This window comes from Dipodomys merriami, unplaced genomic scaffold (assembly GCF_024711535.1).
Source record: "Dipodomys merriami isolate MVZ:Mamm:240054 unplaced genomic scaffold, mDipMer1.0.p SCAF_70, whole genome shotgun sequence".
Classification (NCBI taxonomy): Eukaryota; Metazoa; Chordata; class Mammalia; order Rodentia; family Heteromyidae; genus Dipodomys; species Dipodomys merriami.
The window spans coordinates 7,181,829-7,207,598 of record NW_027206291.1 but is presented as its reverse complement, the minus strand read 5'-3'; the positions used below and the strand labels follow the sequence as shown (position 1 = coordinate 7,207,598).

At 52.5% G+C, this 25,770-nt stretch overlaps 1 protein-coding gene across 1 annotated transcript; it reads left to right on the top strand.

The window, feature by feature from the left end:
- Window positions 1–697: 697 nt before the first annotated feature.
- LOC138817536 (sperm acrosome-associated protein 7-like) lies at window positions 698–22,065 on the top strand. The gene is made up of 6 exons (XM_070007983.1): window positions 698–869; window positions 12,434–12,532; window positions 13,729–13,836; window positions 15,782–15,853; window positions 19,550–19,630; window positions 21,904–22,065. Exons 1-6 carry the CDS (start codon window positions 776–778, stop codon window positions 21,918–21,920), a joined length of 471 nt encoding a protein of 156 aa, XP_069864084.1. The 5' UTR covers window positions 698–775; the 3' UTR covers window positions 21,921–22,065.
- The last annotated feature ends 3,705 nt before the right edge of the window (window positions 22,066–25,770 follow it).

Below are 25,770 nucleotides of genomic sequence, written 5' to 3'. Positions count from 1 at the left end.
GGGTGTCGGGTCCCTGCAATCTGACAAGGATGGTATGTGGCGGGGAGTAGGGGGGTGCAGGGTCCCACAGGGCACAGAGGTGAGGGGCAGTGTCCCACAGAGCCATCCAAACAGCTGGAGGGCCAGCCAGGAGTTCCATATGCAGCATTCATGGGCGCCAACTGCACCACGTGTCCAGGAGAGGGTCCAGAGCAGGTTCGAGCCCCACACCTGCCCTGGGAGAAAGGGATGGGGAGACGTCAGCAACCACCTCCCGTCCCTGTCACCTGTTCCTGGGAACGGAACAGTGAGTAGAACCTTGGGGAGGGGGCTGTAGAAGACCAGGGGCTTGGACAGGGTTGGTATTACACATCTGTGGCTGGTTGCATCAAGGCCCATCTGTGCCAGGGCAGCAGCTATGTGACCAGAGAGGAAACACCTAGAGGCATGCGAGAGAGAGGTTTACTGTGACTCCAAGACAGGTCCTCAGGGGAGCAGGTGGGCCAGCGGGGCCCTCAGAAGGTGCAGGGACAATGGCTGGCTGGGCAGCAGCACCCACTCCAGTGTGGTGACCCTGAAACCCTCCCCACCCATGCTTTCCAGCTCTCACCCAGGCCAGCCCCGCCCTACCTCCTGTGATGTCACAGGTCCTGACAGGACCTCATGCAGGGCGGGTCCCAGCTCACTTCCTGGCGGTGATGTCATAGGCCCCTGACATTCCACGTGTCCAGAAGACCAAGGCTGTGGAAGCGGAAGTCTCCGGGAGGAAGGCCCTCCTTCCTCTGCCGGAGGGAGCATGGCAGCGAGCAGAAGAGTGTGGACCCTCTCCTTCGTTCTCCTGCTGTGCAGCTGGCGACAGGCTGAGCCGCAGCCCATACAGATGACAGCAGGTAGAGAGTCAGGGAGGTAGGGGGAGCAGCACAGGGCCTGAGCCACACAGGACAGAGGGCCTCCAGGGAGAGGGCCTCTCTGCCTTCTGCCTCTCCCTGGGGCCCTCTCCGCCCTCTGCCTCAGCTGCCCATTTAGTTCCTGGGGACCTGAAGTTAAAGTTGTTTTTGAAGCCTTGTGGAGTGGGAATCCCTGGGTAAGCTGCAGAAGTAAGTCATGACTCCGGTGTTCATTCCTTGTGCTGCTAACTGCACCTTACCTGCGGTGTTTACATACACACACACCACACACACCACACATGTGTGTACCACAGGTGTGCACATGTCTATATGTGTGTACCACACTGTACTCATACCACACACAAATACCACACTGCATACCTATACATACTCTAGACACATGTGCACACATGCACACATATGCCACACTACACATAACACCTGCGTGCACACACTGCAAATAGCACATGTGTGTACACGTAGGCACCTGTACATGCACTCCATGCCTGCATGTACGTGCACACACACGTACAGTTTCAGGTGGAAAGCACTAGCCATGTCCTGCATGCAGTAGTACTACAGGCCTCACTTTATAAAATACCCACAATGCCACTGTCACATTGCACAAATCCCTCAGAGCACCTAACACCAAGTGAAGAGAAAAATACTCAGATCAGGCTGGCTGGGCCTGGTGGTTCTTGACCTGCATCCGGCGGGCAGCAGGGGCAGATCTGTGGCTGCAGCTGGTCAGTCAGATGCCCGGGAGGAGAATTTGGTCCAATATCTGGGGTGACCAGACCAAAGTTGGGACTGGGTGAATGGAAGGGACCCCTGCTCCCACAGGGAGGTGGGTGGGGCCTTGAGGGAAGGAAAGGGGCCTGGGGAGGGGGTGGCAGAGCACAGTGTGGCAGCACTGAGCAGTCAGCCCCTCTTCACTCCGGGTGGGGGTGGGGAGGGAGGCAGTCTTGTCTTTGGTCAATTTCTGATGTGATTGGGGGGGGAGTCTTGTCTTTCGTCTTTGGTCTCTTTCTGACGTGATGGAGGGCGGAGGGGTGGGGACGGCCAGGAAGCAGTCAGGAATTTGGTGAGAGGAATTTCTGTGATATAGGAAGGAAGGGGTCAAGGCTGGAGCCCAGTCCCGGTCCGAGGTCGCGGCTGGGGCTTCGGGTACGGGTTGGCTGCCTCTGGCAGCCCTCGCAGGGGAGACACAGCCAGCCAGCTTCCTGACGTCCTCACCAAGGTGTGATTAGAACCTCATCCATGTGATTAGAACCTCAGCCGTCGCCTGAAATAGTCACATGGCCACACTGGGGGGCGGGCTTTATCTATTGAGTGCAATGGGTTGGAGGGAGGAAGAGTTCTTGGTGGAAACCGCAGGGCTTCAGACCACCCCATAGCTGACCTGGGTCCAGGTGCGACCTCTGGCTCACCCCATCTCTGGCAGAGCCTCAGGCCACATCTACTTCCTCGGCCGACTCCACCGAAGCCTGAACTCCATCAAGACAGCACCACAGAGAATGTTCTGGGATCTCCTGAGGAGGAAGGGCGTCCGAGGTGCGAGAACACATTCAGGAAAGCAGCGGAGTAGAACGAGATTGCCGTGAAGGACAACACAATCGTCTGTCTCAGAACAGCGTGCCGAAAGCCTGGTGAGAATCATTAGACTGCAACAGAGAGCCGCATGGCCCTGAGACGCCATCTTGCCACGACACAGGCCAGGACAGGGCACTAACAGGACCACTGCAGACGCTGGAGTGGATCCATGATTGCACACCACTAAGAAACATGTATGACAGCATGCCCATCTAGATGGAATGTAAGAACTAACCATCTCACCAAGCTCCAGCGTCTCCACATCACCAATAAAGCTAGTTTAGCAAGTCTCTCCCAAGAGTAGAGGATGCGTCCTGGAGACCTTCCGGGATACTTCAAAGTGAGCTTGAGATCAAAAAGGCTTCATTCAGAATCTGGTTCAGGGAAATTGTCAAAAAATGTCAGAAGCTTTGAATTCTTGATTGAATAAGATTACAGCACTTGGTTATCTATTAACCAAATGACAACAAAGGCAGTCACTGCAAGTACTGGCTGGTTCTTAAGAAAAGGAAAGAACAGGGGAGGGAGGGAGAGAGGGAGGGAGGGAGGGGAATAAAAGGAAGGAAGGAAGGAAGGAAGAAAGGAAGGGAGGGAGGGAGGGGAATAAAAGAAGGAAGGAAGGAAGGAAGGAAGGAAGGAAGGAAGGAAGGAAGGAAGGAAGGAAGGAAGGGAGGGAGGGAGGGAGGAAGGGAGGGAGGGAGGGAGGAAGGAAGGAAGGAAGGGAGGGAGGGAGGGAGGGAGGGAGGGAGGGAGGGGAATAAAAGAAGGAAGGAAGGAAGGAAGGAAGGAAGGAAGGAAGGAAGGAAGGGAGGGAGGGAGGGAGGGAGAGAGGGAGGAAGGGAGGGAGGAAGGAAGGAAGGAAGGAAGGGAGGGAGGGAGGGAGGGAGGAAGGGAGGAAGGGAGGGAAGAAAGGAGGGAAGGAAGGAGGCAGGGAGAGAGAGGACAGAAAAAGGACATCTAGCCAGGTGCCGAGGCCCACATCTGCCATCCTAGCTACTTAGGAGGCTGAGATCTGAGGACCACAGTTTAAAGCAGTCTGGGCAGGAAAGTCTGTGAGGCTCTGATCTCCAATCAACCACCAAAGAGCCAGAAGTGGAGCCAGAAGCTCAAGTGGCAGAGTGCCAGCCTCAAGGGAGAAAATCAGGGACAGTGCCCAGACTCTGCATTCAAGCCCCAGTACTGTCGCACATGTGGGTACACATGCACACACACACACACACACACACACACACACACACACACACACACACACACGGACAGTGGGGTGTACTTGAGTGTGGGCCTGTCTACGGCAGGCTCTCCTGAGCCAACCTTCCCATGAAGCCCTGCAGTACCCCGCCTTCCTCATGCGCAGGAAGTAACCTCGTATAGTAGAGCAAACTTCTCCCCACACGGGACGCCCACCTGCCTGCCCGGCTTCCTACACCAGCCTCCTCTTAGGTGACAACAAAGCCTCCACCAGCCCTGGGGCTTCTGTTTGCTTGCCACTGACCCCCGTGTCCAGGTGAGCTCCCTGTGGCTGGGCTTGCTCAGCCAAAGCCTCCTAGTGTCTCTACTCAGCTCTGCACAGCTCACCAGGAGCCGTAGTGCCACCTGGGACAGGGGCAGGTCCTTCCAGAGGTGGGGAACCCTCTCAGACCCCCTTGGAGCCAGTCTGCACTCATGGCTGCCTTCCATGGGTGGCCGGGACTGAGGGCAGTGCCGAAGCTCTGGAGCCAAGTCCTGGTTCTGGTGACTGAGCCCTGTGCCAGTACCGGGCTTCCAGCAAAAACCCTGTGCCAGCTCCTGGTTCGCTCCATGCATCCAGGACTGAGAGCTCCTGCTCCCCACAGCTCTTCTTCCTCTGACCTCACCACGGGGCTGGCCAGTGACCGATGAATAGGAAGATCTTGGTTCCGGCTGGCCTCGGCAAAGGGCCCTTCCCTATCTGAAAAATAACCGGTGCAAGGGGTGAGAGGCGGCCAGCCTGGCAGAGTAGCTGCCTCCCAAGTAGGAGGCCCCAAGTTCAAACCCAGCACAACCCAGCAAAAAACTGCAGGTGACATATCCAATTGGTTCATTGGTGTCCACCAGTGAAGGTATGTGGCTTAATTTGCCACTGTCTTTTCTTGGTTAAAATTTCAACCAATTAATTAATATGTAATTAAGATTATTAAGAGTAGTAAGGGACACAACTTGGCAAGTGAACTGTGCTAGGAAAGTGGCAGGTGCATCTGCTACAGAACGCGGCTGGTGTGAGAGGCAAACGTGCTCTGGCCAGAGGAGAGATGTTCTGAGGTAAAGTAGGCTGTGCGACAAAGACCAACAAAATAAAGAACAAAAGTCCAGGCAAGGTCTGAAGTGTCAGAGAGAAGAGCTTCTAGTCTTCCCTGGTCCACTTGCCCTGGGGGCGAATAGACCCCATCAAAGTCTGACACGGCTACCAGCCGTCACCTCCTGGGTCAGGGGAGAGGCTGCCCAGCTCTGGAGGCCAGTGAAAGGATAGTTTCTGACAGCTCTGATGTCAGCACACATCTGCTCACCCCATTCTGGGGTCTCCCCAGCCATGGCCAGGTGAGCTGGGCTGGCTACAGTGCACCCCTCACATGGAGCTGCTGGTCAGGAGAGGAAGGGCAGCAGTGGATATGGCCCTGGTGATGGAGGAAGATATGGTGCTATGTCCCCTGGTTAGCCAGGGAAGACTTAGCACTCAATGGTGAACTCTAAGAAGCCAGAAGGAGCAGGGGGCAGCCGTGGATGAGTGCACTGGAGTGTCCTGGCCACAGGGCACCTGCCCTCTGCAAACTGCGACTCTCAGGAGGAGGTGACCAGGAAGCCGCTACACTTGACAATGCACACCGCCCTCCACACGGGTGCTGTGAACATAAAGCCTCCCTGCGTGGGTTTCGGCTGACTTGCACAACGCTTCCATTGTAATTACGGGACACACACGAGATGAAAAGAATATTTTTAACAAAGCACTTGCATGGCGCAGCTGTACCCATTCTTAATGATCCATTAATGTCGCTTCCAAAGAGAACTGTACTTTTGTTTGTTTCCTTTACCGAAGGTCAGCATACTGGAAGCAATTGTCATCACCATCCCAGACCTTGTTACACATTTCCTGCATTGTTCTGAGCATGTGTGCAGATGAGCCATTGGTATGCAGATTGTCCGTCATTAAGACCACTTGAGAATCAGCTGTGTCATTGGTTTGGGTAGGAACTTCAATTCTTACAGACAGGCTCTGTGTGTTCAGTAAGGGAAGGTGGAGTGGGCCTGTCCAATCCGCCTTCCAGGGTGCCTATGACCTGAGCACTGGAAGGAGAGACTGAGGCTGACCTTGACCTCAAGCCAAAGATGTGTACTAGGATCCACAGATGCCGCCACCTCGGATTAAGGACAGGCATGCATCAGAGGGAGGCATCCTGGGTGGGAATGGCTGAGCAGGAAGTGGCACTTGAAGCCGTCTGCCTCGGCATGGTGCCCAGCATGGCACTTCCTGTCCACCAGGGAGCGGAAGCCCTGGATCAGATGGCCCTGGACCCTAAAGACAACAGCCATCATGGACCCTTCAGTTCACCCAGGAGACTCCACTTCTTACCAACAGATGGCACCACCTGAAAATGCTTACTCAAGGAAGAAGCAGAAGAAGGAAGAGATTGGCCTCTGGGCTCTCCTGTCCCCTAGTACAGACCACAGTGAGAGTCAGCGCTAGCCAATAAGCAGTTCGAGCCAACAGAGAACTAGGGGGGAATATTGATGAGGTTCTTACAGCAAAGTGAACACGACTGGTTGACAAAGCCTTGGGCAGAGGCTGAGCGCGTTTCCTGTTCCTGTGGGCTGGGCTTGGGTGGCTCAGGCGGGACCCCAGAGGGGTGTGACGTGGGTCCCCCATCATGCTCAAAAGAGGCAAAAGTAGCTTGTTACCAAAGTAAATGTGTGCCCCTCTTCCTCTGCTCTACCCATCAGCTGATCGAGCCCAGTGGCCTTGGACCTGGGTTGTTTTCTTACCATCTGGAGGGCGATGCAGGTGCTAGGAGTCAGGTTCCACTCAGGACACCAGGGCAAGTCCTGCCCTGGGAGTGGCAGCTTTCCCACTGAGAAACCCAATCCCAGAGGCATTCTGGGTGCATGGCTGGGGGTTTCAGATGTTCCAGTGAGTAGGGGTTCTAGATGTTCCTTGGTTCTTGAGATTAGGACACAGGTACAACAGCAGAGCCACCAAGAGTAGACAGGGGCCAAGAGTGCTAAGTAGCAAAGCAGAAACATACCTGGAGACCTAAGGTAGATGGCTGAGGGAAGTACCATCTGCCCTTAAGTTGAAGTTGTCAGCGTCTAGGGATTTTTTTTTAATCCAATGGGATGGCTAAATCCCCAAGTGATTAGCATGATGGCTGCTGGGTGTGGAAGTCACAGGTACCTGAGCACTGGGTGTGGGAGTCACAGTACCTGAGAACTGGCTCCTAACCTTTCCCATTCACAACTGTGTGACCCTGACTTCCACAAGAGAGAATACGAGCCTTTTCAAAGGATATATTAGTTGTATGAAGAGGTTTCATTGTGCTGTTTCCACAGATGCGTGCAGTGTACTTCCATTGCTCGCTCTCCCTCCCCCTCTAATCAGCAGCACTAGAGATTGAAGTTGGGGCCTCATGCTTGATAAGCAGGCATTCTGCCACACTTCCAGTCCCTTTCTGTCGTCATTACTGTTGAAGTGGATAGGTCTGCCTTGTGTCTAGCCAGCCTGGACTGTGATCCTCCCATTTTTACTTACTCATGTTGCAGGAGACGGCAGGCACACACCCAGTGCCTGGCCAGCATGCTTCCCCTGTAACTGGGATAAGACATACATTCGTGCCACCAAAACAGGCCGTTGGTTGAATTTCAAAGCTTTTATACCCAGCCTTGTTGTCTATCTCACAAGTAGCTGAGACTACAGACTTGAGGCTTAATAGTCTCTTACCATTCTTCCCGCCTCCTCCCACTTTGTAAATGGTGTTTACTGGGTTTCACTGTACCACCTCCACACACCTACACATGGACACATAGACAACGTACCACACTCAGTCCCCAGCACCCTCTCCTTTCCCCTCCTCCCCCTTGCTGGCTCCGCACTGACAGATAATCCTTCCTCACAACTATTTCCCGTTGTTCTAATCATCACTGTTGTGAGTTTAGGTCTAGATTCTGCACATGACTGAAAACATTCACTTATTTTTGCCCTTTGAGTTTGGCTTATCTCATTCACCATGATAATCTCTAGTTCTATTTTCCTACAAGTGACATAACTTCATTCTTTTTTATGGCTGATAAGGCTCTGCTGTGCACACACCACATTTTCTTTCTCCATTCATCAGTAGGCAGATGCTATAGCTTGGCTGACACCACATGGGTGTGGTAAGAGTCAGATTATATGTTGACTTCCATCCCTGGAGACAGGCCGGAGCAGTATAGCGGGACAGATGATGATTCTGGTGGTGAAGTTCTGAGGGTCCTTAGTAGCTGTTATGTTGCCACCGAGAACATGCAAGGGTTTCCACGCCCAGCCCACTACTCACCAGCATGGGCTGATGTTCGTGTTCTTGTTGATGGGCATTCTGACTGAGGTGGACACCCAGTGTTGACCCCGTTTGCACTTTCTGTATGGCTAGTGAGGCTGAACTTCCATCATGTACCGACAGGGGCAGGGGGGGGAGGGGAAAGAGAGGAGTAAAGGGGGTGGTGACCTCAGCATGGCTCCCAAGCATGGGGCCATCTTGGATGTTACAGTTCCACCTCTTCAACCATGCCTAGTCTGGGAGATTTCCTTGTTCCTGCAAATGTCTACTTAGCTGTCTATGTCAGCAGTACCTGTGGCCAGCACTCAGCACTCATAGGCAGTGCTCAGCACTCAGTACTCACAGGCAGTACTCAACACTCACAGGCAGCAGTGACATCCTCCCCGGTGCCAGTTACCTGGTGGGGCTTACACAGCACTCTCCACACACAGAGTGGCGTAACGACCCAGGATCAGAGTTAAACCATAGGATTTTTATGCTCCCCCTCCAGTCTTAACTACTGAAGGAATGGCCAGTGCAGCAAGTGCAGACTTGCCTGGAGTGCTTGGTGTTCACTGTCTGGCTGCCAGCACAGTCCCTGGGTGAGGGCAGTGCCTGCCGGGGGCCCTGTGCAGCTGCAGAGCCTGCAGTGAGCTGGTTTGGATGAGGCCAGAGAGTCAAGCTCCCAACCAGGACAGGCCAGCCCTCCCCATCAGCACTGAAACCATGCGGAGACCTGTAGTTCAGGGGGGTGGTCTGTGGACCACTGTCCCACATCACTGAGGAGCACACTGGAGACAGCCCAACGACGACGCTCCAACTGCAGTCCACCAAAACACGTTCGCCGAGTGGCTACGGCGCCACACTGTACCTGCCATACCACGGGGAGGGACCATAGGCCTCCCCTCACCCAGGGACACCTGCTCCTGCCCTTGGGCACCCAGGGCTTCTGGAATTCTCATATGAGGCCCAGGCTCAGCCAGCCTAAGGCCCACTGGACTAATTCAGGCTGTCCAGCAGAGACGCCATGTCAGGTCTTCCAGTAGCTCTATTTGAAAGAAGTAAGAGTTGGGCACTAGTTACACCTGTAACCCTGGCTACTCAAGAGACTAAGATCTGAGGATCACGGTTCCAAGCCAGCCTGGACAGAAAAGTCGGTAAGATCCTGATTTCCAACAAACTACTCAGAAGAAGCCAGAGTGGCGCTGTGGCTTGAGTGGTAAAGCACTATCCTTGAGCACAAAGAGGCTTAGGGACAATGCCCAGACTCTGAGTTCAAGCCCAGGACCAGCACAAAAGAAAAAAGAAAGAGGGGAAAAGTACGTCTAACAGTATACTTCATCGAGTGATTTATCAACATACAGTTAATATACAATTATTGAGACATTTTCATCCTCATCACACCAACTCTTCAAACTCCGGGCTTAGGCCATGTCCAAGCAGCCAGCTGTGCCTGAGATAGCAGCAATTTCAAGGCTTTGACCTTGGCTTCTGCCTCAGTCACCTCTCCACGCCAGGCGCTGGTTTGCTTTTCTGATCCTCAGAAAAGCCATTAAATAAACATGAGCCCCATTTTACACAAGGTCAACCCAAGGTCAGAGATGTGAAGACATTTGCACAACCTCATCATCAAGTGAGGGGAAAAAAAAGCAACAAGGGTCAAGGTCCAGAGGCCGCAGAGCCCCAGAGCCCTCTGCGCGAAACCTCAGAGCAGCGGTCTCAACAAGAAACACAGCTGCACCGGCATGAAAATCATGGAGCACATTCACTCCCAGAGATGGGACACAATGACAGAAGGGCAAGAGGGAGGATGGAGACCAGGCAGGAGGACAGACAGAGACCAGGAGGGAGCATGGAGACCAGGCCTGGGGCCCGGGTTTGCAGCATGCCGGCTCTGCGGGTCTCAGTCTCCATCACTGCGATAGTCAGCTCACTTCGTTTTGAGCCACAGCTTTGGCTGTTCCAGCTCACGACTGCTTGGCCCAGTTGCTCCAGGCTGGTGGCAAGGCAGGCCCTCCCAGTGGGAGGGCACGCAGAGAGAAGACAGCTCATCTCGGGTCACACGGGAGGAAGCATGAGGGCTTGGCAGCCCCCTTCTCGAGCACATCCCCATGGTGGAGGTCTCTAGGAAGCCCCACACCTCCCAACATGACTGCTCGGGGACCAGCCCTCATGCACAGTAACGATTCAGCCCCACTCTCAACTAGATTGGACTGAAAAATGCCCAGATGAGTAATGCTCACATGTGTCTGCAGGCTCTGACCAGTGAAGGGTTTTGTCCACGGGACTCAGATCTGTAAACTATTGAGAACTGGCAGGGTATAGACTGGAGGAGGCACGTCCTTGGGGGCTGGGTCTCCCCATTTCTGTGGCTGTCCCACTCTGCCACATACTCCTGTCGCTGCGATGTCTCGTCTCTTGTCTCCAGTCCTCAATGTCAGGTGATTTGTCACAGTGATGTAAGCTCTGACCAACAGAGGCATTGCTGTGACTTAACCTGGCCATGCAGTTAACTTTAAATGTGTTCAACGCCTTTGGAATTGGTTTGTAGGAGGGACTGGGAAAAGTCTGGTGATAAGGGCTAAAGAAAGTCTAGATGCTTTGGGCAGAGTGAATGTGGGATTCTCATTTGAATTCTATCAGGATGCTGATGGAGATTAAAGACTCTACTCATGAGATTTCAGACTCCATTAGGGACTATAACAAAGATCCCTCACTTCAGGTCCTGGCAGAGAGCTCACCCACATTTTGTCTGTGTCCTCAGACTTTGTGGTAGGCTGAGTTTAATGATGATGGACTAGTGTGTCAAGCAGAGCTGAAGCCATCCAGCATTCAGCCTACTGCGCAGCTATTACTTGCTGCTTTGGGTTCACAGTGAGATCTAAAGCAAAAAGCAGAGCAAAAAGGCCAAAAAAAAAATCCAAACTTGCTATCTTAGAAAATAAAGTTGGGAACTGGCCAGACTCCATCTGTGGAAGAACAAGCTCACTTTAAAGGCTTTCTCCAGAGAAAAGAGCCTCTGGGAAACTGCTCTGCCTAGGGAGGTGTTTCCTCGAGATTCCTTTCACAGTGCTGCATTTCCCGTGGCTCGAGCCCAGAGCAGGAGCCAGTCCAACCACTGCTGCTGCTGGCCGCAGACCGTGACACTGCCCACGGTTCTGTTTCTGCAGCCCCATGGAATGCAAGAGTTTCAGGATCGTGGAGGCTTCCACCCAGATTTCAAAGGGAGGCCAGGAGGCCAGACCATGTGTGGCATGGTCCTATACTGCCCAGGAGCTTGAGAGGACAGTGCATGACGCTGCAGTGAGAGAGGTGAACAGAAGAGGCCCGTGCTGCAACAGACGCTCCAGGAGGTTGGAGATGGGGGGAAGGCGGAACCACTGCTGAGGAAGTCACAGCAGACAGTGGGCCAGCCCAGGACAGGAGCCGGAGGCTGCAGGGGGGCAGGCAGGACCAGCCCAGGACAGAGCACTGGAGGCTGCACAGGTGTAGGGCTCCTCACACTCATTAGTGCTCAGACCTTGATAGCAGATTCCCTGAATGCCAGACAGGGGCAACAAGAATGAACATTTTCCTTGTGGAGTTTCAGACTTGCTTTCATCTAATCCTTCCTGGCTGCTCCGCTGTTCCTCCTGTCAGACAGGACTGTTGACTGCATCTGTCCCTTGGAAGTGTGTCAGGAGCTCACAGCTGAGTAGCCATAGGTCTTGGAGACTTTGAACTTGGGATCTGGACATGGGTGGAATGGTTGGTGCAATGGGGATACTTGGCAGGACTGTGAACACACATTGCACCGCACCTTAGGGGGAAGGGAACGCTGCGTGTGAAAAGGCTCTAGTTGTCAAGGCGTAGGCTTGCGATGGTTGGAGATTGTCAGCTTAATCAGCTTGAGAAATGCCCACAAGATGAGGGCTCACATCTCTCGTGGGAGTGGGGATGTGTGGGAGGGAGGTGACGGCATCTCAAGGCCTCTGGTCTAATGTACTGCTCCACTGATGGACTCACGCCCCACCCAGCTGAATAAAGCCCATCATCTCAGGCTGGACCTGGTCCCGGCCCCTCCTCTCTTCTGTCTCTGCTTCCTGTCTGTCCTGTGTGAGCTGCAGGCCTGCGCTCCAGCCCCTCCCTGCAGGGAGGAAGCGGCGCCTCTCCATCTTTCAAGAGTTTGGTCAGAAATGATGAAAAGGCTGCCAGGTCTGAAGACCATCAGGGTCAAAGCTATGGCAGGAGGTGATGGTCAGGAACTGCCCAGATGGTCTCATTTTGTTGTTGTTTAGGCAGCCAGTGGTCTGCCCACTGAGATGAGGCTCTCTAGAGTCAGGGCTCTGTCCCCTGGTTCCTTGGGTTCCAGCTTTCCATCCTCTCTGTTCACAGCCTCAGGTTCAGACTGCACACATGGTATCAATCCTGCATGTCACTCCTGTCTCTAACATGTTCTTGTGTGCTTTTCTCCAGATGAAATTCTAATCCAAGAGCTTTTGGACCCAAGCAAATCAGCATTTGAAACAGAGAGTACAGCATCGACATTATCAACAAAACAATTAAAGGAAGAAAGCAAGTATATCCTTCTTTATACCCTGTTGTTCACACCATCATGTCTTCTTTTGCTTTCTGGTAGTACTGAGTCCAGAGCTTTGCACTGCTAGACAAGCACTCTGCACCGAGCTGTCCCCTCAGCTCCTGCCCAGAGTTCTTCAGCAACAGCCATGGGCAGAGGCAGGTGGACACTGAAAGAAGCCATCCTCCAAGGCCTTGGGCAGGTCCTCCTGAGACTGAGGAGGTCACGCCTCATGGCAGGGGTGGCATGCCTTTATTTGGGATGATCTCTGAGTGCACATTCATGCATGTTCTTGTTCCTGTGATGCAAATGGGGTTGAGCTGTAGTCAGAACATGAGGCTCATAGAAAGAACAACTTTGAATGGGCTAGCATGTGATAGTGGAATGTACACTGTGGTTTGCATTCACCTACAGTTTCTGAGAGGGCAAGGCAGGTCTGTTATCTAATTGGGCAAGAGGTAAACCAGCCAGGTGCTAGTGGTTCATATCTGTAATCCTAGCTACTCAGGAGGCTGAGATCTGAGGATTGCAGCTCAAAGCCAGACTCAGCAGGAAAGTCTGTGAGACTCTTATCTCCAATTAATCATAGAAAAAGCCAGAAGTGGTGCTGTAGTTCAAGTGGTAGAGTACTGGCCTTGAGCAAAAGGAGTTTAAGGATAGTGCCCAGGCCCAGAATTCAAGGCCCAGGACTGGCAAGAAAAAAAAAAGATAAACCAAGGCTGAGCACATGACTTACCCAAGGCTACAAAGCAGTGAACAGAAACAAAGATGGGCTTTCCAAAGTACAGCCTTCGCTTGTCAAAACTGTGCACAGGAAGTGAAATAGTACATAGAAAGCCAGAGAGGACAGAGGTACAGCCCATGGCTAAGGAGATGTGCATATCAAAAATACCCACACACTCCATGAAAATGGACTCTGTAGCAGCAGGTTCAGCATTTTCTTGGAGTTTGTGTTCAGATATTAAACAATATTCATTTCTGGGATTTGTTCACTTGACATCTGCCCAGGCCACAGAGCTGGGCTTAAGGTGATTGGGTGACAGCTGTTTACACATATGCATTTTCAAATAGGTCTTGAAGACTTTGCTAGGATTCCTAACCAACATCTTAAAATAAAATGTGCATCAAAAATGTTCACAAGAGTGTAACCAAGACAACTTTACCCCATTCTTTTCCATGTTCTTCATCAAAGATTCTGGCATCGATGACAATTATCAAGGTGATGGTGCTGAGAATTATCATGAGCTACTGGAAAGTTCAGAACTCTCTTCTGGCAATGAGGAAAGAAACTATAATACTGGTAAATATGACCCACAAATCCCCCTGCTGGATTCAGAAGGTGACTGGGAGACTGAGTCAGACAGATGCAGGTGGGAACAGCAAAGGGAGGAACGTGTGATCAGAGATTACGGCTGTTCCACTCAAGTCAGGCAGATTTCCCCAGCCCTGACATGAGGCCTTGCAAAACACAGCACAGGAGAATCCATGGCAGACGCCATGAGCAGAAGTAAGGCACTGCCACATCACTGTCTTTCTCTTGGATGCCCAGCTGAGTGACCTCTCCTTCCTGTGGTGAGGTGGCAAAGAGAGCCAGAGCAGCCCCAGGGGACCCCAGGAATCACAGATAAGATCTCTGGGAACAGCCATGGGCAAAGGCTCAGAAAGGAAGCAGGACTTCAGGGATGACAGATTTCTATGCCCTAAGATTAACTGCAAGGAAGTATGCTTGTGGAACACAGGACATGATGTAGGACATCTGAGACACACCACATGTAGGACTCTAGTACACAGGACAGCGTGTAGGACATCATGAGACACACTACACAGACCAGCTCTCCAGTGTTCTTTAGAGTATGATATCTGTGGCACACCCACATCCAGGACCAGACTACTAGGTGTGTACAGGCAAACGTGTGTGACCTCCGCCACATGCAGGACTGGAAGACCTGGCTCCCAAGCCTGCTGGAGTTGGGGGGGAGGGAATCTTACTGACATTTCTGAGCCCCCTCAGCTCTGGGGGCCAAGGGAGTGGCACTTCCATCCATTCTCCAAAGGTTCCTCCAGTGAATGCTGCCAGTGCACAAAGGATGGAGATGCTCACTGCAGGGCTCAAGCAAGAAAGCCATTCCACTTCAATGTAGTTTGTGCCCCTCTGTGAACTGAGCAAAGAACAGCTAGTGTGGTGTTTGCCAGGTAGCGATTTCCCCTTTTCTGCCAGTTATTCCCATGTTTATCAACTGGAATTGTGCTGTCAGAGCATCCCCAGGCCAGGTCTGGTGCTCACACCTGTAATACCAGTTACCCAAAAGATGGAGAGAAGAGGATTGTGATTCAAGGCCACCTGGGCACGTAGTTCGTGGGATCCCATCTCAGAACATAAGCCAGGCTAGCAGGTCACATCTGCAGACCCAGCAGGGAGGTAGAGGCAGGACGATCGTAGGCTGAGGCTGGCCCAGGAAAAAAAGAAAGAGTTAAGACCACATCCCAAACAAACAAAAGCAAAAGGTCTGGGCCTGGGTTCAAGTGGTAGAACATTTGTCGACCAAGTGTGAGGTCCTGAGCTCAAACTCCAGCATCTCTAAAAAGAAAAGAAAAGGACAGTGCTGTTCTCTTGCCCTTCCTCTTTGTTTACTCAATGAGTGCAGCATCTGCAAAGACCAGGGGTCGGTCGACAACTACAGTACATGGTGCCTGACTGAGGTGCTGACCACACTCCCCATGCATGGCCTTGCAGGCCACTGCGGCTGCCTCCCATCTCTCCACACCCCTGCGCTCAGTCCCCCCTGGTTCTCTGGAGGCTCCCCTGGTGCCTCCCTGCCCCTGGCCTGGCCTCTACAGACCAAGACTTGGGTGTGAGGTAAGGTCCGGAGATGCCGGTGCCCGGGCCAGGCCAGGCACGTATGAGCGCCGGCCCTGCTGCCGTTCCATCTTCCATCTGTGCTTGCTCTCCTCCAGTGTGTGCAGCCACGCCCCCTGCTGCATCTTTCCCACCCCCAGACCTTGTAATCACAGGACAGTCTGCAGTGCATAGCCTGGCACATGGGTAAATTCTTGGATCATGAGGCCCAGCTGAGAGAGGAGTGAGTGAGGGAATGAGTAGTTTCAAGAGTTGCACAATGGTTGGCTGTGTTTACATGTTAGCCTTCCAAGTATGTTTACAGATAAGACCTAAAAATGATAATAGCATTGAAACTTGGCAAATGCACTAAAACATCTCCCACTTTCTTCAATGTTCATTTCTGAAGGAGGGATCACCACTGAGAATCTTCACGGCCAAGGTCCTGAGAACTTCCACGAGCCTCGCTTCTCTTCTGGAGGTGAGGACGGACTGCAGTGTGGTCCTCACTGGCCACGTGGGGCAGACCATGCCGTGTAGATCACATGGGGCAGACCACGTAGGACAGACCACACAGGACAAACCACACGGGGCAGACCACACAGTGTAGATCACACGGGGCAGACCACAGGGGACAGACACGGGGGGGGGGGGGTCAGGGAGGGGCAGAGCACACAGGACAGACCATGTAGTGTAGATCACATGAGGCAGACAATGCGGGACAGACCACTTGGGGCAGACCACATGGTATAGATCATGTGGAGCAGACCATGGGGGGCAGACCACATGGAACAGATCAGGCAGGGTAGATCACGCAGGGTAGATCACACAGAGCAGACCATGTGGGGCAGACCGTGCAGGGAAGAACATGCGGGGCAGATCACGAGGGATAGATCAGGATAGATCACATGGGGCAGACCACATGGGGCAGACCACATGGGGCAGACCATAAGGTGTAGATCACATGGGGCAGACCATGGAGGGGCAGATCATGCAGTGTAGACCACGCAGGCAGATCACACAGGACAGACCATGCAGGGCAGACCACATAGGACGGACCACATGGGACAGACTACGAGAGAGCCCTGCGATTCTCCCACAGCTAGCCTGACCTCAGGCTGAGGGCTGGTATTTCCTTTGCAATTCTCTAGTTATTGGTGGGTTTTATCCTCTGAAATTTAAGGGCCATTTTTTTTTTGGTCTTTTTCTTCTTTGGCCCTTGGGATCAAACCCAGATGCTGCACTTGTTAGGCAAGTGCTTTGCCACTGAGCTGTATCCCTACCCTTAAGGACCATTTTGTATCCTTTTAGTAAATGGGATCATGTAAATTTCTCACATTCTATCAGGTTTGGGTCTTTTATCCTCAGTTTCTAAGTTATTATTTATTTATTTATTTATTTATTTATTTATTTATTTATTTATTTATTTATTTATTTTGGTGCCAGTCATGGGGCTTTAACTCAGAGCTCGGGTACTGCACCTGAGCAGTTTTGCTCAAGGCTAATGCTCTGCCACTTGAACCACAGCTCCATGTCTGGTTTTTTTGGTTGCTAATTGGAAATGAGAATATCACAGACTTTCTGCAGACTGGCTTCAACCAAAATCTTCAGCTCTCAGCCTCCTGAGTAGCCAGGATATCAGGTGTGAGCCACTGGTGCCTGGCAAGGGCTTGTTTTTAAGAATATTAGGAATGTAGGGCTGGGAAGGTGGCTCAGTGGTAGAGTGCTTGCCTTGAATGCATGAAGCCCTAGGTACAATTCCTCAGCACCACATAAGCAGAAAAAGGCGAAGTGGTGCTGTGACTCAAGTGGTAGAACGCTAGCCTTGAGCTGAAGAGCGGAGGGACAGTACCCAGGCCCAGAGTTCAGGCCCCACGACCAACAAAAAAACAAAAAACAAACAAAAAAAGAATATTAGGAATGTAATATAGACACAGGCCTCAAGCACATGTTGCAAGCATTTTTTATCAGCTGACTTCATGATATTATTTTTTTTATTGTAAGAATACCGTACAGAGGAGTTACAATTACATGGGCAAGATAATGAGTACATTTCTTATTAAGCATTGTTGCCTCCTCATTGTTTCCCCTTCCCATCCCTTCCCATACTCCCCCCCCCATCCTACCCTCTCCCCACCCCCACCAAAGTTGTAAAATTCATTTTTCGACATAACGACTTGTACATCTCATTGTTGCAATGGGTCCACCTGTATCCCTAGTTAAACGATTTGTTTTTTTCACTTCCCCTCCACAAATTATACCAACATCAAATACAGTGAAAGCTCATTTTTTTTTCATGGAAAAAAACTTAATTTTTGTAGACAAAATTACCACCCTTCTGTTGCCTTTCACATTTTAGCCACAGCTAGAAAAATTTCCACTACACTGAAGCTCAAGCAAAACTGATGCTTTCCTTAGCTCTTTTAGTTCATGTTTCATGCAACATGATTCCATGAAGTCTCATGCTACGGGCTCTGTCCTAGCTCAGCTCAATGGGTTTGCCTCCTCTGCCCTTTGCTATAATGGAGGACTAGAATGTTGTTTCTATATGAATTGATTATTTTTTTATATTGAGGAACTGTAAATGATTCTGCCTATCAATTAATCTGAATTACCTGCCAAACTTGCTAGGAAAGTTCTTCTATGAATACTAAGCATGTGCTGAGCACCAGAGCACACAAGGGTGGCAGCATGCCCAGCATGTGGTATATGTTTGTACTGTCAGCTGCTTAGGGTACAAGACTGGAAAACCCCAGTTCAAGGCTAGCCTGAACAAAATTAGCGAGGCATTGACTCAAAATCACACTGAGCACGGCAGCTTGCACCGCTGGTCCCGCTGCCATGCAGAGCTAGGAGGACTGTGGTCAGAGGCTAGCTCAGTGAATGATAGCAACAGACCTTCTCTGAAATACATACTAAAACACAAGACTGAGAGCACAGCTCGAGTGGTAGAACATTGCCTAGCAAGCACGGGACCACGAATTCAAAGCCAGAACTACCAAGAATAAAAACAATTAAAAAATAAAATTGAAGCAGGCTGAAGGATGATAAATCTGTAGCCACCTTCCCTCCTTCCTTCTTCCTTGTTACACAACTCCTCGTTGGTGACCCAGGGCGCCTGACAGGCCTGGTGGTCCTCAATATGGCTCTTGTCCGGCATCTGTGCTCACCTGGCAACTGTGCTCACTCAGCCACTGTGCTGTCACCCGGTGACTGCTGTCACCCAGTGACTGTGCTGTCACCGGGCGACTGTGCTCTCTCACCCAGTGACTGCTTGCCCGGCGACTGCGCTGTCACCCAGCGATGTGCTTGCCCAGTGACTGTGCTCACCCAGCAACTGTGCTCTTACCTAGTGACTGTGCCTTGGTGAGTCAGACCAGGCTCTGGCTGGTGGCATGGCCCAGAGGTGGATCACCTGTCTAGCAGCCCACAGACCTGAGTTCAAAGCCCAGGACTGTGAAGAACATTTTCATTTCCACAGAACATAATGACATTTATGCCACAATGATTAGTTTCCTAATAATATTAAACTTAACAGAAGATTCATTCACTCAGGATCGATGGGGCACCTATACATGCTGGAGAATTAGAGGGCCCCTGCTCCCCAAGAAATCGGAGACCTAGTGAGGTGTGCCAGCCAACACAGTTATTACCCACATGTCTGAAAGCATGACTGTAGCAAGCCTCCCCACGTGTGAAGCTGGGGAAACTAGAGGTGAACATGCTGATGTGCTCTGTGAGCTGGAGGGGAAAGGAAGGGAGGCCCTGGAGGGCTCAGAACTGTGTCCCTGCGCCACATCCCAGACACCCTAGCCCCAGGACCTGCCTGTACCTGGCATCAGGAACCTGCAGGAAGGAAGGGCTAGACAGGAAGGTCCTGCTGAGAAGGAATGTATCCTGGGCCCAGGGACAGCAGTCAGATACCAGGAGCATCTGACACACAGCAAACACTGCTCAAACCTGTGAATAAGCATGTTTTAGATGACCTCCTCGATGGGTGTATTGTGGGGGACACGGCTGGTGGTCCCCCCGTGGGTGCATTGTGGGGGACATAACTTGGGATCCCTGGAGGGTGCATTGTGGGGCTGGGTTAGTTTTCTCCCTCATGGGCACTAAAAGTTAACAGGAAAGGAAATCATGTCAAAACTACATCATGGTGCCTATTTTTCCTCCACAGAAAAGAAGGATCCAAAAAATGATCGATATGGCAGATTATCAATCCTGGACAAAATCCTTCAGAACATAGGGAGATCTTCAGGTAACCCGGGGCTGACAGGCAGCGGCTCAGCGTGGGAGGCCCGAGGGGAGGAGGCGCAGGTGCCTGCATGCTGGAGGGCCAGCTAGCTCCAGGTTCTGGGCATCAGGTGGCTGGGCTCCAGGCCGTTGGCTCCAGGCTGCTGGGTCCAGCCTGCTGGCTCCATAGCAGCTCCCCTAGAACTCTCAGGCTGAGGAGGCACGGGGTCAACCAGGGGCACTCCCTCTGAAGCATGGAAGGGAGCAGGTGGGACATCCCAACCCTGGCAGGCAGCTGCCTGTGCCCATGGCTGCGCCTCCCCGACCCTCCACCCTTCCTACAGGGACCTGCAGCCTCTCACCTCCTGTGGCTCCACCCGGACCCATGTAGCCCCCCAAGTCTGAGGGAGGAGGGGTCACCCAGAAAGACCTGCAAGGGAACGGCTGGCCAGTCACCCACCTCTCCTCGACTTCTCCCTGCTGTCTCTGCCATCTCCTCCAACTCCCATCCCTGTCCCCATTCCCCTCCTGTCCCATCCCTGTCTCCTGTCCCCTCCGTCCCCCATCCCTGTCTCCCATCCCATCCCTGCCTCCCAACCCCTCCTGTCTCCCATCCCTGCCTCCCAACCCCTCCTGTCTCTCCCTGGTATCCCGTCCCCCCCATCTCCTGTCCTCTCTGTCTCTCATTCCTGTCTCCTGTCCCCTACCGTCTCCCGTCCCCTCTTGTCCCTCCACCCCCTCCTGTCTCCCTGTCCCCTTGGTCTCTCATTCCTGTCTCCTGTCCCCTCCTATCGCCCTGTCCCAGCCACATCACCCCAGGTGTCCCACATGGCACTGCCTCCCTCGTTTTCAGTCTCCTGCAAACCCCGACGCCCCTCTCGTGCCCCAGGCTAGCCTCCTGCCTGGGTTCCTTGCACTGAAGGAGCCTGAACATTACAGTAGGCAGCACCAGTACCGCAGACCATGCAGTACTCTCCACGAGCCTGCCCCCCACTTCCTGCTCTCGCCTCCAGCCACACAGCGTTCTCCTGGGAAACTGAACCCAACAATCTCTCTCACTGGGCTCCTCAGTCCCGTGTGGACACAGAGAGGCCAACTCAGCCGTAGGAAATAGGGCTGAGGATAAGAGCACAGGCTTTGGAGTAGGTAGGACCTGAGTTCAAATCCCATATTGGCCTGTACAAGGACCTGGAAGTGACCTTGCCAAGTGACCACACACAGGTCCTGGGCTTCAGCCCAGCCTTGGTTCCCAGAGGACGTCTTAGCCCTGATTCTGGGTGCCAAAGAGACAGAAGGTGGTGATGTTTGCAGGGTGTGAGTAGAGTCAGAGACACAGGAGGTGGGAGGGCCACACCTGGGAAGCCAGGACAATGGAGTGGGTGGGTCACGGGTGTCTAAGGACCCTGTCCACAAGCGCATACCCCACAGGGTAACCACCAAGGCCAGCCTCCCATATGGCTGCCCTTTCCCAGTACCAAGTCCCTGGGGCTCTTTGGGTCTTGGAATCAGGGTTCCACAGGATGGCGGTGCCGGCTCACTTCTCATTTCAGCCGGGGTTTGGAGGGTTTGGGTCTTTGCTTTTTGTAAGCACTGGGGCCTGCGCTCAGTCACGCAGATTGCTGCTTGCTATGCCGGTGTGCTACTGCTTGAGCTGGCCACCAGCACCTTTGCCACATTACTTATTTTTGAGGTGCTGGTCAGCCTGGGCTACCACCCTCCACCAGTGTGTTCCTGTGTCACTGGGGTGGCAGGCAGGTGGCCCTGTACCCCGCCGCTGGGTGGAATGGAGTCACTCCAACCTTTATGGCCTCAAACCATGATCCTCTGCTCTCTGCCTCCCAAGCAGTTAAAATTAATTGCTTATTTTTAATGAATGACGGGGTCATGGGGGAGCTCATGAGCTTGGGGTGACCAGCCAGGAGCTGCACTGTCACCAACCAGAAATCCTTCCCCCCTCATCCCTGCACCACCCCTCCCCTACCCTTCTTCCAGCTGTGAACACATCACAGCCCAGTGCTGCAGGCCCCCAAATCCACCAGTCAGGCTCCCCATGTAGGGGTGAGGGGCAGTGGGCAGGGAGGACAGCGCATGCCTGGTGTGCACCCCTAGTGCCTCATGCCTTCCCGAGGAGAGGCTGGCAGTGGAGGCCCAGCCCCGAGGGCCCATTCCTCCCGCTGCCCAGAGACCAGGGGCCTTTAGCTTTCCTGCAGGCTGTGGGCGCACCTGGGGCTGCTGCAGAAGAGCAAGAAAGGCAGGAGAGCGCTGGCAGTCCTCAGAAAACCCACTCTCTCCCAACAGGAAGCGGCTTCCAGTGAAGGGAAGAAGACTGGGCTCGAAGAAGAGCCTCGTGCAGGCAGAGAGCTAGACTGGAAGGAGGGGCTGGAGGCTCCAGCCTACCCCTAGGAAGAGCACGTTGTGTACACGTGCCTTGTTAGCCACCCATAAAGGTCCCGTGTTTTATCTGTGTGGTTACGTTGAGAGCATGGGGGGGGGGGGAGGCAGGGGAATTTCCTGCTTTTCTCAGTCCACTAGACCTCATCTCGGGGTACCCCCTTCCCCTGCACCCCCCCCCCAAGTCCAGCCAGATGCTGGGACCTAGTCACACAAAGTGAACCAAAACTTCCTGCTTCCACTCAGAACATGGAAAGCGGCCTGCCCAGTTTGAGCCCCAGGGCTGCCCGAGTACCAGGTCCTCAACCACTGTCCTGCACCGCCTCCCCATGGCCAGCTGGAGAGTTACAGATACCTCGCAGGAAGCGCTCATCTGACACCAGCCACAAGAGGGCATTGTCTGTAAATGCTAGATGACCCACAGCCTGACCCAGCCCTCTGTCCCCACCACAGGGGCATCCAACTCTGATACACCCCACAGGAGCCCAGTGACCCACCCCACAGAAAAGACCATCAAAAGATGTGAGGATCACACACAATCCCAGGGCTCCCTCAGACCCCAGCATCATGCACCTGAGGCCATGAGCAGAGGGCCAAGCTGAGCGCAGGACACTCTGGAGGAGATGGAGGAGAGGGCTGAGCTGACCACAGGACACTCTGGAAAAGATGGAGGAGAGGACCGAGCTGAGCACAGGACACTCTGGAGGAGATGGAGGAGAGGACTGAGCTGAGCACAGGACACTCTGGAGGAGAGGGCCGAGATGATCACAGGACACTCTGGAGGAGATGGAGGAGAGGACTGAGCTGAGCACAGGACACTCTGGAGGAGATGGAGGAGAGGGCCGAGAGTATCACAGGACAGTCTGGAGGAGATGGAGGAGATGGGCTGAGCTGACCACAGGACACTCTGGAAAATATGGAGAGGGCTGAGCTGAGGACAGGACACTGGAGGAGGTGGAGGAGAGGGCCGAGCTGAGCATAGGATACTCTGGAGGAGATGGAGGAGAGGGCTGAGCTGACCACAGGACACCCTGGAGGACTGGGGAATAGAGGGCCAAGCTGAGCACAGGACACTCTGGTGGAGATGGAGGAGAAGGCTGAGCTGAGCACAGGATACTCTGGAGGAGATGGAGGAGAGGGCTGAGCTGAGCACAGGACACTCTGGAGGAGTGTGGAGGAGAGGGCCGAGATGATCACAGGACACTCTGCAGGAGATGGAGGAGAGGGCTGAGCTGAGCACAGGATACTCTGGAGGAGATGGAGGAGAGGGCCGAGATGATCACAGGACACTCTGGAGGAGATGGAGGAGAGGGCCGAGCTGAGCACAGGACACTTTGGAGGACTGGGGAGTAGAGGGCAGAGCTGAGCACAGGACACTCTGGAGGAATGTGGAGGACCCTGACATAAGGCCCCGATGGTTGGGAAGGGAAATGGCTACTAGTGTCAATGTTTTGCTTCAAAGGGCCACCTGCACACACCTACCTGGCAGAGGACCCTGCAGACACAGATCCGGAGCATCACGACTCACGTTTGTGTCCTGGCATTGCCTTTGAGCACAGCAGACCCTCCTCATCCACCCACCCAGAAAGATGCTGTCATGGCAAGTGGCTGAGGCCCACAGACCACAGATGCAGGAAGGCGCTCAACCATCTGGAGAGGTCATCAGGCCACCCCTCCTGACACCACCTCCACTGGACACAGCTGACAGCTGCAACCAGAAGAAAATGGACCTCAATGGGACCTGGAACACAAGACCATGGCAAAAGGATTTCAGTAAACTACATAAAATTCAATCTGATCTGCACATTCACACTTCCAGCCCTGGTCCAGACAACAAACGGGAACTCAAATTCACACTGACTCCCTCCCACCTTTGGTCCTGTTCACACCAACTTCCACCTCTGCTCCAGTTCATACTGATGACGTCCTACCCTGCTCCAGTTCACTGACACCCACCTCTGCTCCAGTTCACACTGACACCCTCTTCCTCTGATCCAGTTCACACTGACTTCCCCAGGCCTCTGCTTGAGTTCACACTGACTTTCTCATACCTCTGCTCAAGTTCACAGCGACTTCCTCATGCCTCTGATCCAGTTCACACCGACTTCCCCAGGTGTCTGCCTGAGGTCACACTGACGTACAGGTCTAATCATTATCACTGAGTACCTGATCTGCACACTGACTGTGCTGCAACCACCCAGTACTCGATTCATGCACCGACACTGGGCTTTCACAGGAATTCTATTTTTAAACCCTTGATTTATGCCTTTCAGTTGTATCTCATTCAACTGAAAATACACTGTGTGTTCAGCTGAAAAAGCAAACACTGAAACATGGCTGTGGCAATATCCTTGCCCATACCTCAATTACAGAATTAATAGGTCAGATTGCTCTGTTTGTTGAGCTGAATAGATGACAAGAAAAATCTGTAGTGAAGGGAAACATGAAAAGTAAGTCTAAAGCCAATACTAGAGAAAATGACTTGTTTATCTACTAGATTTTATTTAATAACCATCTGGGTGGCTTCTGATTTAGAATTCAACTGGAGATAATAGGGCTCCACTGCAGTAAAGCCCTCAGTCCTGAGGTCAGGGGAAGGTGGGTGGAGGGGAAGAGGAGAGGGTAACTGGATGTAGCCTCTCCAGACCCTATGTGTCCATACTGCTGTTACCCGAAGTTCTACAGTGAGACCTGACTGCCCAGACACCTGGTCCACCCTTGGATGGAGGAGGCAGGAACTGGGAAGGTCCACCATTTGGAGCAGCGAGACTCATACATCTGTTGATGTCGTCCAATCAAGTACCAGAGCCATCCAAGGTGCCAAGGAGAAGACATGCACTCTCCCATGGGGCTAAAGGCTCTGCAGACTGGGCTAATGTTCGCTTTCTGCAAAGCATTTTGGGATGGCTGACAACAGCAGTTGTGAGAGAACGTGGATAAACATTGAAATGCTGGCCTATCCACCCACCAGACTGAACCACGGGGAAGCATGCAGATCCACCTGCCAGTGAACCACAGGAGAGCACACAGATCCATCCACACAGAACTGTGGAAAAGCATACATGCCCAGCTACCAGAATGGACCACAGAATGAGCCACAGGAGAAATCTGGAAATATATTTCTAAGCTCTAGGGAGAATACATTGGATTTTAATTTTGACAAGTAGCTACATCCAGTGGAAACAGTTTGCCTTAACTATTTTTGAAGTTTTTAAACCATGTTTCCAAGTTTGTGTGTAAGACAAAGTTAAAAAAAATAAGTCACACCACTTTATCAACAAAATCATATAATATATTTCTGAACATTCATTTACAAAATGCTTTCTCCACAGATGCATTTCTCTAAAAAGCAGCTTCTTCCTTGTTTGCTGTCAAAACATCATTAGTGAGGACTTGCCTAGAGGCTGGTAGCTTCTAAAACACAGAAACATTATTTGCTCAGTAGTTACTCTCTGCACCATTTGTTGTCTCAGAGAAGAATGGCAGATCTGAAGCACTTACTTCTTGCTTAGTCCTTTTGCTTTCTTCTTTCCCCTTCCATTTTACACTTTCTTTGTAAGTGGAAGTGTCTGACAGTGGTACAGTCTCAGGCTCTCTCTCTCTGCAATGTCTGTCCATCTCTAACCCCATGCAAGTCAGGACAAGCTCACCTCATCTCACACATGGTGCAGTAAAGATCCCCCTAACTAGCTGGGTGCTGGTGGCTCACACCTGTAATCCTAGCTACTCAGGAAGCTGAGATCTGAGGATTGTAGTATGACACCAGCCTAAGCA

Excerpts from the sequence above, each read along its gene's own strand:
- LOC138817536 (XM_070007983.1), top strand. The coding sequence starts at position 776 with ATGGCAGCGAGCAGAAGAGTGTGGACCCTCTCCTTCGTTCTCCTGCTG. Across the intron at positions 12,533-13,728 it reads AAAACAATTAAAGGAAGAAA|ATTCTGGCATCGATGACAAT; the intron begins GCAAGTATATCC and ends TCTTCATCAAAG. Across the intron at positions 13,837-15,781 it reads GGAAAGAAACTATAATACTG|GAGGGATCACCACTGAGAAT; the intron begins GTAAATATGACC and ends TCATTTCTGAAG.